The following is a 15,500-nucleotide window of genomic DNA, read 5'->3' on the forward strand; positions in this document are numbered from 1 at the left end:
AATAAATTTTGTCTGAATTATTAAGAAAATTTTATGAAAAGATGAAATTTAATGCAAAATTAAATAAATAATAAATAAAAATTATTAAAAATAATTATTAAAACTCTGGCTTTACACCGAAATCAAAATCAAAATGGTGGCAACGGAACATTTTTTTTCTTTTAATGAGTTGCCAATTCAGCTAATTTAATGGATTTATGAACAATCTAGCTAAAAAAAATCAAACAATTCTAATGGAAACAATATGATTTGGGTATTTTTATTAAAAAATGTCTAGCTGTAAATTTGAATTTTGAATTGGTTGGCAACACTACTTTTAATTAATATATATGCAGATGCAGATTGGATGTCATTTGAATGTTGTACTTAGTATTGTGACAAAACAAGTCTTACACATTGCTATCTGATCTGGTTCATCTGTCTTTTAATAATTATGTTTGAGGTTTGTGTTTTTCTACATTCTTAAATTATAATGGCACAGAAACAAACGACGTTTAATCTCCAATGGCTAGATCCAGCTATTCATCCAGAATTCAATTCTTGGTTAGGAACTGTAAAAGATGATGATACAAAAGCATTTTGCTGCATTTGTTGTAAAGTTTTCTTGTTAAGTAATATGGGAAAGTGTGCATTAATATCCCATGCAAATAGTTCTAGTCATGTTGAAATAAAAAGATTGAAGTCAGAACAAACTTCGCTGGTAAGGTTTTTAACCCAAACAAATTCAAACTCTTCTAATAGTCAACAAAATGTGTGTAAAATGGCTTCTGTTGTGGAAGATAGATCTAAGATCATTAATGAACAGTCTCTCATCAAATCAACATTTCTTAGCAGCACATTGACACCTTTTGTGATAAAAGATGATGTAATAAAAGCAGAGATAACTTGGGCATTGGCAGTTGTAAAGAAAAAGATGTCACTCAATTCATGCTCTGATATTAAAAACATTTTCAAAAAAATGTTCCCTGACAGTGCTATAGCCACACAATTTCAATTGGGTCCAGATAAAGCTTCCTATATAGTAAATTATGGCCTAGCCCATTATTTCAGAGAAAAATTGATTGATGCTGTTACAAGTTGTGATAATATTACTATCTCCTTTGACAAATCACTAAACAAAGTTGCTCAAAGAACTCAAATGGATCTTGTGATAAAATACTGGGATGAGAGTAAAGATAAGGTTATGACCAGATATTTAAATAGTGTCTTTCTGGATCATAGTACAGCAGATGATCTTCTCTCTGCATTTCTCAAGGGCCTTTCAGACATTCATCTTGATCTAGCCAAAATTCTTCGTATCTGTATGGACGAACCAAATGTAAACATAAGTTTTCTGAATAAATTAGAAGATCACATGGAGAGACAGAATGTTGGTAAATCATTTGTGAGAATGGGAACATGTGGTTTACATGTAGTTCATGGTGCTGTAAAAGCTGGTTTTAAAGTAGTAGATTGGAATTTGTTATCACTGCTACGGAATTTCTACTATTTGCTAAAAGACTCACCTACTCGGCGTGCTGAATACATTGCTATAAGTGGAAGCAGATTGTTTCCCAAAAAGTTTGGTTCAACTAGGTGGTTGGAGAATGGAGAGTGCTTAGAATGTGCAGCAGAAGTTGTTGAATCTGTGAAGACATACATAAACAACAGTACAAAGTTGAAAGACAGCAAGGTGGCTACATTCTCGAGACAGGCACTCAATAATCTCTTTATTAAAGTTAAACTTTTATTTTTTCGGTCAATATGTACACAAAGTGAGAGCTTTCTCACCCGATTTCAGAGCAACAAACCTCTTGCACCCTATCTTTATAAAGCAGTTGTTCAATTATTAATGAATCTGATGAGAAAGTTTGTGAAAAATGACAGAGTCACAGACAAGCAGTTTCTAAAAATAGATTTAAATGCTAATGAAAACTTGGTACATCTTAAGAATTTGGATATTGGTTTTGGAGCAAAAAAGGTTTTAAAAGAATTGAAAGTAAGCAACAAAGATATTCTGTTTTCTAAGAGATCGTCTAAATGTGCTGAAAGTGATGGCACAAAAGATTATTGAGAAGGGACCTGTCAAGTACAAATGTGTGAAGGCTTTGAGCAGCTTAGAACCAGAAATTCTTAAAATGCAATCAAATGTTGGAAAATTGTATTTCAATGTTTTACTGGAGGTTCTACATGATACAAACAGGATTGATGAGAAATGTGCTGTCAAAGCAAAAGAACAGTATAATATACTCTGCAATAAAGTATCCATAAAAACACTAATCTACAAAGTTTGAGGACTTCATATCTGAAAGGAGTGATGATGATGGTCTGGACACATTTTATTATGAAGGATGATAGGCAACTGCAAGATCTGTGGTCTATCATCAAAATTTCTCTTTCTTTCTCACATGAGAATGCAAGTGTTGAGAGTGGTTTTTCGGTTAACAAATCACTGTTGAATGAAAATCTTAAGGAAGAAAGTTTAGTTGCTCAACACTTAGTTTATGATGGGATCCATTTTGCTGGTGGTATTGATCAAATAAATATAGACCAGAAAATGTTGTTAACAGTCAGAGGATCTAGACAGCGATATATTGCATCTCTGCAACAGAAAAAAGATATTCAGAAGCAGCAGGCATTCGAGGGCTGAAGAAAAAAGAAAACTTACACAACAACTTAAGGATTTAAAACAGCACAAGAAAATGTTAAGAAAAGATCATGAAAAGGAAGAAAAAGAGATTGAAATGAAAATAAATACACTTGAGGAGAAAAAGCTAAAACTACATTAATAGTTCTTCTATTTTGTGAATTGTAATTAATTTTTTATTTTCTAATTATCTGTATTTTGAAAAAAAGAGAATTAATACTAAGAAGTTTCTCTGTATTTTGATTGTCCATTTTGTAAAAATAAAAAGATTTTACAATAAATTAGATACATTTGTTAGAGAAGCTATACTATAAACTTACACCTATCCCTCTTTATTTCAAAATTGTGTAAAAATAGATTGTATATAATGTGGTTGACAAAAGAAAACTAGGGTAAACTTGCCTAATTCGTACCCCTTAAGGAAAAACCATCATATTATCGAAATTAATAAACAAAAATTATTTTTCATTTTAAGTAACTTTTATTTGAAAAATATTTTATTACTACCATAATCAAATTTAGCATAAATCTTATAAACTTCTGAGAAATAAACAATTTAAAAAAACACTAAAAAAGTACGATTTAGAACCATTCATCTTAAATCGTACTGATATATTCTTAAATCGTACTTTGAGATCCTATCATTGGTTTGCATCTTAAGAATCAAAATCTTAATCAATAATGTATTAATACGTGTGTAGATTCGGCTGATGGTCTTCGCCAATTCTTGGCAGTCATTGCAGTTGTAATCCGTTGCTTTTTATTGGTTCCTGCGCAAAGTTCATATACCCATATCTCACATCGTGTGCATTTGATCATACTTTTGCGGTTATTTTTGAAATCAGTAACTTAGTAAAAAATAACAGTTTACAAATCGGTAATAGCTTATTGTGACATTCATCTAAAATGGTTTTCCTAAATCGAACCAGTACGTTTTAAGAACTTGCCTGGAGTACGAAATAGGCGCAAGAGTCGAACAAGTTTTACATTTGCCTCCAAGAAATTTGACAACAAATACTCATATATCATCACATCAGGTGAAATCACAAAAATACGCATTAATACGTCACAGATAGTTAAAAAACTTATACACGATCCAATTTGAAGAACGTTCTTACGAAATGTGCAAAAATATTACAGAAAAAGTTGAAAAAAACTTACCTTTTCAATATTTGTCTCGTAAGCAGCGTAACAGCGTGTTGTCTGTCAGATGGTAATATGGCCGACTTTTGTTTACTTTTTTTGTCACTAAAGGCACTAATAGCTATTACCGGAGTCGAGATATAAGCGAAGTACGAATTAGGCGCAAGTACGAATTAAGCAAGTTTCCCCTAATTCTTTTTTTACATGATCAATTTTTTTGAGGGAAAAAATGCTTTATTTGAAAATTTTTAAATTTAACTTTTTGTTAAAATTATGTTGCTGTTTAAAAAAAAGTTACTCTTTTTGTTGAAAGATTGGTTTTAAAATTACGTGTTTCTAAATCGAGAGATCATTTTAAGCACAGTACAATACTGTACAGTACTATTTGTACTGTATATCAAATACCGTTTGTTGATTTTATGCTATCTTGTATTTACTAGATTTACATACAAATAATAACGATAAGTGATGATAAAATAAAAAGCTCATGTTTCATTTGTTGCTTATTTTTTCATTACATTGAAGTTTTGGATTCTATCAAACATTTTTCTACAGGATGTACCAGTATATACTGTATTTTTTTAATGTGGCAGTCTTTGAAACATATCAACTGTGCAAAAAGAGGGATAGATATACTCAATGTTCACAGTAAATAAAATGCTGTTTCATTATGTTGATATTGCACACTGTAAGAAATGTGAGGGTCAGGGAATTTGGACAAAGTTGGTCAGGGAAAATCAAGGAAAGTCGGGGAATTCAAAACAAGAATTTGAGTAGGAACCCTGCATATACTGTGTTATAAATTATATAAACACCAATAAATTTATTTATCGGATATATAATACTATATATTTATGCTGAGAATTTGGTATTCATTTCATTATTTGTGTATTCAGATGTTTGAAAGTATGTTTAAACATTATAATTCTTCTGCTGTAAAGTCTAAAGCCTAAATATTATTTAGCATTAAGTAATGAGAAGATGGTGATTGTGACTATTTTGTTAAATAGTATTTCTGAGAGTAGAGGGGATTACGAGATGTTTTTTAAATCAAAAACCAAAGATAACAAGGATATTCCATTTCTATATGCTGCTGCAATTGAAAAATCGAAAAAGCCAAAATAGAAAGCTATGTGGAAAATATTGTTCCTAGATACAGTGATATGGACTTTAGGTCTCATTTTCATCTTTCTCGAAGCACTGTTGAAGTAAGTCTCTGCTAAGAATTGTTAGTTATAGTAACTATCTACAGAAAAATTGCTTTGTTTGGCATTTTTAGCTTTTTATTAATACTAAAGCACAAAATAAATCTTTCCTATTAGAAAAATTGCACAAATGCGCACGTAAAAATACACATGTGCACACTAACAGTTCAATGTGTATGTAGATACTGGAGGTTTTTGTGTGACACTGTTGTCTGGGCCATAGGGTGGAGGAATTCACAGAATCACATCGCCTGGCAAACCACTAACAAGTAACAAAGTTTATTATTATTTTTTTATGTTTGTAATTGAAAAAAAGTAAACTGCTTGTTGCACCAGGTGCAGCCAAAGCACAGTGCAGCGCGTACCCCCACTAAACTCTTCCTGTATCCCTGGGGGTACGCATACCACACTTTGGGAAACACTGCTTTATGTGATATCAAGCATGTACAATGCTTGGTATCACATAAAGCAATGTTTCCCAAAGCATTAATGTATTCTATGTGCATTAATAATGTATTGATTGATTAATTGATTTGATGCTAATCAGAGTAATAAATTTCTGGAGATAAGAAATAAAATGACTTAAACATGACAGCTATGAAGAATATACTTTCTAATTATATTCTTATAATTATAATTAATTTTCAAGTTTTCTTTTTGTTAAATAAATGGATGAAACAAGCATAAAATACAATTTGCTGTTATCAGTTTCCATATTGTTTTAACAATGTTTGCATGATTGCTCATTCTGCAGTTTTTGTTTTGTGAAATGGTAGTGAGAATCAAATTTGACTTGCTATGAGACAATAAATTACTTACTGCACTTTGCTTTTACTTTCACTAGAATGCCTGTCTGGACTGAGAGTTCTCTACAGCAAACAAGAGCCAAGCAATTGACTCAAATTTGTGTCAGGAATTTGGAATTTTATTTATAAATATTAATTCTGAATTTATGTTTTTGTTATAGAAATATTATTTGTTTCTGTTGTTTCTACAGATGGAGAACTTTTTCATTAAATTTTCTTTATTATAATGTATTGAAATTTTATGTTACTTTATACACTTTTTATTAATAAGTTCTTTTACATTTTATAGGATGAGTTGATTGCTAGAGACAAACAGTGTTATAAAATGACTGGAGGTTGTACTGCAATTGTTGCACTTTTTATTCTTGGAAAATTATATGTTGCTAATGCTGGAGACAGCAGGTAAAATTTTTGCTATAAAATGTATTTGTTTTTGTCTCATCCTTTAAATCATATAATTTTAAATTATATTACATATACAAGGAAACATAAAATAATTCTAAAAAATGCAGAAATCTGTGTGTGTAATTTTAAAAGATACAGAATTGAATGAATATGTTTGAGAAAAATTGTAAAACCAGTTTTAATACATTTACTTATAATACAATTTACAATAATACAATAAATAATACTTAATAATTAATAATACAAATACAATAGTTTACTTTATTGGAAAACTATAACAGTGAATTTACAAATCCGCTTTAGTTTTTTTAATTTTTGATTTGAAAATTATGGTTTCTTCATTATTGATATTTAACTCTTGTATTCATCTGATTGGCAAACTGTATCTACCTTATCAATGATACACACACATATTAAATTTTACATTTGTTTGTAATTTTATTATATTTTTTCAATGCTAATGAAAGATGCCAGATTTTTTGTTTGTTTTGAATTTTGCTTTTAGACTAATTTCATTGATTCATAAGTATAAATGAAATGTAAGATAAGAGAGAATGCAAGTTGAGTTTACATATCTCAATGTTTTCACAAAGGCAGAGAATTTGATGTAATGGTTAAATGTTTAAATGAATTAACTTACTTGAAGAAGGTAACTATGTACAAAAAAGTTTTTTAATAACTGAAATTTTTTGAAATCAACTGGGGGTGTCATGGGCTATACAAGAAGCGTTATTGGATCAAGGTCAGGCTGATGGAAAGATTGTACATATCTGGTTTATTGTATTAGTTTTATTTTGTTTTGTGAGTTTCTTAAATTTATATAAGCCTTCAATTCAAAATTTATTATACTAAGTAATAATTTAACAATTATTAAATATGATTAATATTGGTTTTTGTTTTCAATTTAATTTTTTAATGAAAACTACTAATAAAATTAATTCTTGGAATTTATTACATTTTATGTTGTGAAATAAATGAATTTTAAATATTTAATTTAATTCATGATGATATGAAACAAAATTTATAATTTATAAATGAAATTTTTCAGATCTGTGATATGTCAAGGAAATAAGGTACTTCCAATGTCAGCTGATTTTACACCAGAAACTGAAAAAGAGAGAATAAAAAAATTGGTAAGCTATTTATTTCAAAACTTCTAAGAAATATTTAGAATGAAAATATAATATCTAAATAGGTGATCCAAATGTAACTTTACAATGTTCACAGTTTAAAAACTAAAGCATTGAGTGTAAGTTTGATGCAGATAAATGTAATGATGCATGAATGTGGGACAGTTGTAATGTAGCACTTCAAAATGATGACAGGATTGAAAAGATGGTTTTGTGAATAAGTTCAAACAGTTATTTGAGTTTTGGAGGCCAAAATGGTTCCATTTGTTGAAATCCATTGTAAGCTTATCCAGGTATATGAGAATAATATTGTCAAGGTGTCACAGGACAACAACATACTGCATATGGCATGAAATACTGTGAATTTTATGCAAATAGTTCAATAGGAGTGTCATCATCATCTGCCATACAGCCTGGAACTGGCTTCTGACTGTTTTGTTTTCCCACATTTGAAGGAATGCATGTAGTTACCAATTTCACTGTTGATGAAGTGAAAGCTGCCATTAATTTTTTTTTAATGGATAGAATGAACAAATTTGATATACATTGCAATAAATGTCTGAACAGGTTGCATGACATGATTTTGTTGAGTAATGGATGTTTTCATTTTTACAATAAAAGTATTTATCTTTATTAATGAGTCTGTAAAGTTATTTTTTGATTACTCTAGGTATATAATATAATATATATTTAATAATTGAAAGGTTTATGATAAAACTACCCGCATTTATATAGACTGTGACAATATTTTTAAAAATGTTTTCTTTAAAATTGTTATTAAGAGAAAAGCTTTGTTCTGTTGAACCACTGTTGTTACAGTAACATACATGGTTCCCACTTTATGCAAATTTATGTAATGCTTGTTTATTATAAATTGAAAAATATCAATGTGAAAGTTAAATGCTGATCCAAAGTTTCTTCTCATCCTGATTTCTAACATCATATAATTTCACACAAAGGACAATAACAGATTTTAGTAAACCATTCTTTTATTTTCACTTATAAGTGATATTAAAAAAGGTCCTATAAAATAATATTAAACCCAACCCACAAAGGATATCTTCATTCAGGTAAAAATAAATCAATGTGAAATTTGGTGTTGCAGAAACATGTTGGCAACAACTAGGGTTATTTAGTTCAAACAATGTTTATTTTCACTACACCACTCAAAAACCCAACACCAGCATATGAAAAGAAAATGATAAAATTTACTAACGTTTTCATCTATATGAAATAGACATTCTCAGGTACAAACGATATCAAACAAATGGCTAGTAAAAATAGAATGTTTTTTAAAAGTTCAAACTGATTAGAAATAATTAGAATACATTGCATATTTTCACTTTTGTAACAATTTTTGTAAATTTTTATTTTATTAAAATATTGATTTGCTTAAATATATATTATTTAAATCATTGTATATGCTGGTAAATAAGTTGATTTCAAAATTCCACCAGTTTAGATTTATATCTCTCATACAGGTTGACCCTCAAATATACTGTAGCCTATTAATAGGCTAGAACTGAAATGCCATATTTTAGATTTATCAATGTATGGTAGTATATACAAATTAATTAAGTACCATAGTCTATGGCAAAAGCATATATATTTATTTATACAAAGGAATAGATAATTGTGATATTTCATAAGGTAGCCTAGATCTTACTGATTTATCAGTTAAAAATTTCATTCTATTGCATGTAACAATGATTTCTAACATTATACCATTGTAATATTAAAAATTAAAATTATTTCTTATAATAAAAGTAAAAATAAAAGTCAAGTAAATAAATAAAACTTGAAATTTCTGGATAAAATTCAAATTATTAATTACTAGCAGATTTAAGAATTTTAGTAATTGTTATTAAAATTAATTTTTTTAATATAATTTTAAAGGGATACGAGAAACCAGAACTATTAGGAAATGATTTCACATATTTAGAATTTGTTCGACGTCCTACAAGAAAAGATATAGGAAAGAAATTACTTTATAGAGATGCCCATATGACAGGATGGTAATGTTAGTTTTAGAGCTTATATATAAATATATGATATATTTCTGAATTTAAAAATAAAGTCTATTTATTATATGCTTTAATATATCTTTTTAAATTTACTGATACATTTTTTGCCAGCCTGTTAAAGTTTTTTGAATTTAGTTCCATAGGCAATGTTTTATTCCTTCTATTTCAAAAAGTTTTACTTTAATATGACTTTTTAATATTGTTTCTTAAATGGCTGCTTAGCTGAGTCACAGTTAAATCTTCCAACTTCACTATTGCAATGTCAAGCAGTATTGAATACAGTGCTTTCAAATGAGATGACTCACAAACACTACACAATAATGTTTATTTAACACACTAATAAACTGGATGGTGGATGTCCAATATATACATCCACAAAATAACAAATAACCACTTTGGTTCTTTAAGAAATACTCCCTAAACTTCTGAGGAGGAACAGTGCCAGATATGTTTCACCAGAAAGAAGAAACTACACTTTTTCTCTTATAGTCCTATCACCTGGGTTTCTAACACCCAAAACATGTAATTCCAAATTCCATTTCATTTCTAAAACTTACTTTCCAAGCTAAAGGAATTTGAATCAAATGTGTTTTTATTTTCCATTTGAACTGTTTCCAAAACATTCAAAAAACATATTCAAATCATGTATGTCTTCTGTTCTCCATTTGAAGTTTGTTTTAAACTTATGATTACTCAAAAACGATTTTCTTTTTACACAATTTTGCTTTACAAACACCTGATTCTGACAGTTGTCATTTTTGACAATTTAACTTGTATTTATTGCTAAATATTAATTTTAACTGTATCGTATATAATTATTAGTTTTGTTGGAATTCATTTAGTTTAACAGTTTATAAATATCTTACTGAATTTATTAAATTCAGTAAAATGGTTCCCTCTAATAGAACAATAGGATGGAATCCAGATTAAACAAAAACTCTAACTTAGGTTTCTCAATATCTGAAATGAACTGTGGGAGAATAATTTGTCAACAAAGAGAAAATTCAGTTCAGTCAGTTTACTTCACAAATTTCTTCAGGTGATGTGCAGTACTCAAGAGACTAAAACTTTTAAGTATTTACTCTGATAACTTTTCAAATAATATGAATTGTAATATAATTATAAGTTTACATATGCTTTAATAAAAACAGTTTTAAATATACCTTACATAATATTACACAACATAACACTTTTAATTTTATTTTAAAGTGTTTGTGTTGTATAATTTGTCTTTTATTTTGACTTATTGAACTTTTGTTCAATAAATAGGTTTAAAATAAATGATCTAAAAATAGAGTATATCATTACATTAATGAATCTAAATCCAGTTAATATAATAATTTACCAAATATTCTGTGTTATCTGAGTTTTTGATCATTTAAAGTATCTTCAGTCCACATTACCTTATATAATCAAGACTCTATTATGTATATTGTATTTAAACAAAATAATGAAATTTTCTTGTCATACTTTAATACTTTTCATGTCAATTATTATTATTATTATTGTGTTGGGTTATGTGAGATATACTTGGTTAACACCGGTGGCTGTGTACAATGCCGGACCAAAGTCAAGGCATACTAACCAAAATGAAAATTAAAGAAGTGTATCATTGTGTGTGTGTGTATTCAGGAATTTTCTAACAATATGACATGTATTCAATATAGTAGCCTTCTGTAGTGTGATGTAAGTGTTTCTATTCAATTGTAATGTGCCCAGGCTTTTGTGTAGTGTGTGTGGTATGACACCTTTAGAGGAGAGAACAACAGGTACAATAAGCACCCTATCCATCCTCCACAGATGCCTTATTTCTTGGGTGAGTTCTGTGTACTTGCTGACTTTTTCAGTGTATGTGTTTTGTACATTGTGTTTGAAGTGGATTAATGTATGTGATTTTATTGTGTTTGTCAATGAGTGTTATGTCTGGTCTGTTATGGTAAATTGTTTTATCTGTGATTATGGCTCTGTCATAGTACATTTTGTGCATGTTGTTTTCCAATACTGTCTGTTGAATGTATTTGTAGTATAGTTCGTGGATGTCTACTAATGCTCTTGATGTATTATATTTGTTACTTGATTATGTCTGTGTAAATAATCTGTCTGTGCCAAGAGCTTGCAACTGGAAGTGATGTGTTGTATAGTTTCTGACATGATGTGACATTTTCTGCATGTGTCATTTGTGAGTGTTGTATCTTTGAGTATGTGTTTTCTGTAGTTTTCAGTATTTATGACCTGATCCAGTATGGCAATGAAGAATCTTTTTGTCTCCCCAAAGAGGCATCCCCGAGCTAACCAGCTGTTTGACATAATTTTGTCAACAAAATCCTGGGCTATGTTATAGGGATGTCTGCCATGGAGTGCCTTTTGAACCCACAATTGCTTAACGGTGTCTATGCTTTTTATATGTTGTGTTGTGTCCATATGTTGTGAGTGTATATTTAATGGTGTGTTATTCGAGGCTGCTAGAGTTACTGCTTTATGTAACTGTGATGTTTCTTGCCTTTTGTAGAAAAATTCTCACAATGTTTGTATTTGTTTGTAGTGAAGGTTAACTATGTCAATTAGGCCATGTCCGCCATCTTTAGATGGAAGGGTTAGTCTTTCTATGGCAGACTTAGGATGATGATGTTTATGTTTAGTGAGTGTTGTTCTTGTTTTTGTTTGGAGTTGCTTAAGATCTGTGTGAGTCCAATGTATAACTCCAAAAGAATATGTAAGTACTGGGATGACATACGTGTTTATTGCTTTAACTGTGTGTTTTGCATTTAACTCTGTTCTGAGAATAGCATTTAACCTACTTTGGCATTCTTTAATTAATCTTTGCTTTATTTGTGTATGTTCTGTTATTTTGGCCTGTTGGAATCCTAAATACTTGTAGAGCTTGCCCTCTTCCATGGATTCAATAACTTCCCCATTTCCAAGTGCAAAATCTTCTTTCTTCAGGATTCCTTTTTCTATGTGAAGTGTTTTGCATTTGTCTAGGCCAAACTCCATTTGTATATCCTTGGTGTATGAATGTGTGATTTGTAGGAGTTGATGAAGTTGTTTTTGTGTGGATGCATAAAGTTTTATGTCATCTATGTACATGAGATGTGACAGTGTATACTGTGTTTTTTTATGTCTGACATTGTAACCATATTGCGTGTTGTTTAACATGTTGTATAATGGGTTCAGAGCTAAACAGAACCAGAAAGGACTCAAGGAATCTCCTTGAAAAATTCCTTGCCTAATGAATATTTGGTTTGTTTGTATGGAAGTGTTACTAGCCCTGAGATGTAGTGTTATTCTCTAGTGCTACATAGTGTTTTGGAAGAATGCAATGAGTGATGGATGTATTCTGTACATGTGTAGAATATGTAGTAGCCAACTGTGTGGAACACTATTGAATGCTTTTCTGTAGTCTATATATGCCATGTTTGTGTTTCTGTGTTGTTTGTGTGCTTGCCGCAGAATGACTGAATCTATGAGTAACTGTTCTTTGCATCCCCTGTGATTTCTACGGCAACCTTTTTGTTGTTCCGTAAGAATGTTGCGTTCTTCAACATGTTTGTGTATTTTCTTTGTGATACAGGATGTCAATAATTTGTAGAGTGTTGGAAGACGTGTATTGTGTGGGGTCTGTGGTATTGTTGTTTTTAGGTTTCATGTAGCCCTGAGTAAGAAATTTTGGCATGTCTTGTGGATTGAAGATGTGTGTTATGTGTTTAGCTAGTTCCTGGTGCAGTGATGTAAACTTTTTGTACCAGAAATTGCGAATGTTGTCTACACCAGATGTCTTCTAGTTGTGTGTTCTGTTAACAGAGTAATGGATGTCATGTATGTTTATTTCATCACGGCATAGTTGGTATGTTATGCAAGTTTTTGTTTGCCTTGATCCAGCCTGCATCAGCATTGTGCGTAACAGCATTAGACCAAAGAGAAGACCAGTATGTTGTGAGTTCTTCTTCTGTTGGTGTGCCACTTTGCTGTGTATCAGTGTTTGTTTTGGTACTGATTTGTCTGTAGAAGAGTTTTTCATTGTTTGTGAATAATTTATTTTGTTGTTTTTATAGTGAACATGTTTTGTATGATTTGAGTTTACGTGCTTTGGCTGCGAGTTTTTGTTTTAGTGTGTTAGATGTATTCTGTAATGTGTGTGTTGTGATGTTTGTGTTTTGTGTGTGTTTTGATTTTCTTGAAAATGTTTTTGAGTTGTTTCTTTAATTTGGGTGTTATGTTGTTTTTAGTGTATTGTGTCAGCCTGCGTAATTGCTATCTAATGTCATTTATTTGTGTTTCTATTCTTCTCTGCCAGGCAGCTTGTGATAGAACTGAGTTTTGTGTGTATCTGTCTACGATTGTATTTTTGGTCCATGGTGTGTCACTACTGTGACTGCCCCAGCATAAACTAACATATGAATGTCTGAGAGTGTAGAAATTGAATGAATGTAGTGTGGTAGTAAGTGAGTGTTTACATAATTTAGTATTTTTCCTACTACCTTTGACGTGTTGATTTTTGGTATTCATGGTCTTTGTGTGGGATCTGTACCTGTATATTTAGTGAGTGTTTCTTGAAATATAAGTGATGAATGAACAAATGTTTGTTGTATCATTAGTGGTAGTAATTGTATGTGTGTTATCATCAATGCTTGTTGCTGGATTATTCTGACAGGTTACGTGATCTTCATTAATGTTAAATGTTTCTGTCTGTTGATGTATTTGATCAGCAACCTGTTGTGTGATAAGTTCAAGTGTTGTTTGTGGGATAAGGTTGTTATGTATAATTGTTCTTTTTTGATCAACAACCCTTTGCTTGGTGACAGTGAGGTGAGGATATTGTTGTGTGAATCTATGGTATAGTTGTCTGTATGCTGTCATGTTTATTTCGAGTTTTGTGATTGTGTAGTAAGTACGAATGATAAACTCGTTCATTTCATCTGTTAGCGTGGTTTTCTAGCCTTTGTGGTCTGTGGATGCATTGCCACAGAAACACCAAGGCTAGGTTGGTTCCTCACATCTATTGAGGGCATTGCAGTAGCCATGCTTGTGCTTGTGCTGCTTTTGCCACCAATAATCAAGGGAGACTGTGGCCTATTTTTTGAACGTGAGCCTCTCCCTAACCCACGAATGGGGACCTTGTTAACCTGGGCAACGTCCTAGCCGGTGTCATGCTTAGATCTGATTACTACCAAGATAAATATCTCCACAGAATGTGAGTGTGGTCACTCTTAGCTTCATTTCTCTCCATAGACCTTACTGGCCTGGGTGTCCCTACCAGGAGCTTGTGCTTCAGCCTGCATTGCTCTATGGTTCAGTAAAATTACTGGACTCTCTCACCACAACTAGGTGGTGACCACGGGAGAGTTTATTATTATTATAATTGATGGAGTATGTCACTATATAACATCATATTTCAGAAAGCAGCCATACTAAACTAAATGTCACTAGTTTAAACTTAAGTACAGATTATGCATCTGTATTTAATAATTTTCTGATTATGTTGAAATTTGTTTAGTATGGCTGCTTTCTGTAATATGATATATATCCTTTTAAGTTTTAAATGTTTTTAGATTTTTGTGCAGTAAATGTTATAAAGTGCTTGGATAAAAGATAACTATAGGCACAAAAAGTACTTTAACTATTCTTCACTGGTATTTTATTTAATAGACAAGTTCTGAATATTTATTAATTTTTTCAGTTTATGTATTTTGTATATTGTGAATGTTTGGTACAACTATGTCTATGATGTATGTGATTTTGTTTTTTTAGTCAATGTGGTGTCTGGTATGTTGTAATGGATTGTTTTGTATTTGATTATAGCTTAGTCAGTATATTTTGTGTTTTGTTTTCTAAGATTGTAATGTGTATTTGGTCGCTAGATGTGTAGTAATTTGCGTGTAGAACAAGCTTTTCATGTTTTTGTCAAGCTTTTGTTTGTTATCTAGTTATATTGGTGTAAATAGGTTGTATGTGATATTTTGTATAATTTTGGCATGATGTAGTATTTCATACAACTATCATCTCTGTCTTTTAAGTTGTGCTATCTGTAGTTTTGTATGTTTGGATGTAATCTGTGATATGCTTTCTAGGCCCAAAATTGCTTGTGACTATGTTATATTCAGATCAGTTATAAGTAGGTTTAATGATGTATTGTTTTTGACTGTGAGATTGCAGTTTTATGT

At 30.6% G+C, this 15,500-nt stretch overlaps 2 protein-coding genes across 2 annotated transcripts in view; both read left to right on the forward strand.

The window, feature by feature from the left end:
• The window catches only part of LOC136977923 (nudC domain-containing protein 3), a 215,607-nt gene that overhangs the window by 79,430 nt on the left and 120,677 nt on the right, over positions 1 to 15,500 (forward strand). The window lies entirely within an intron of this gene.
• LOC136977916 (protein phosphatase 1H) overlaps positions 1 to 15,500 on the forward strand; it is a 56,899-nt gene that overhangs the window by 22,098 nt on the left and 19,301 nt on the right. The window contains exons 5-7 of the mRNA XM_067273527.1: positions 6,070 to 6,182; positions 7,234 to 7,318; positions 9,212 to 9,330. Of these exons, the coding sequence (XP_067129628.1) occupies positions 6,070 to 6,182; positions 7,234 to 7,318; positions 9,212 to 9,330 (317 nt within the window). The remainder of the gene's footprint in view (positions 1 to 6,069; positions 6,183 to 7,233; positions 7,319 to 9,211; positions 9,331 to 15,500) is intronic.

The sequence above is a fragment of the Centruroides vittatus genome, unplaced genomic scaffold, assembly GCF_030686945.1.
Source record: "Centruroides vittatus isolate TY-2023 unplaced genomic scaffold, ASM3068694v2 contig_482, whole genome shotgun sequence".
Classification (NCBI taxonomy): Eukaryota; Metazoa; Arthropoda; class Arachnida; order Scorpiones; family Buthidae; genus Centruroides; species Centruroides vittatus.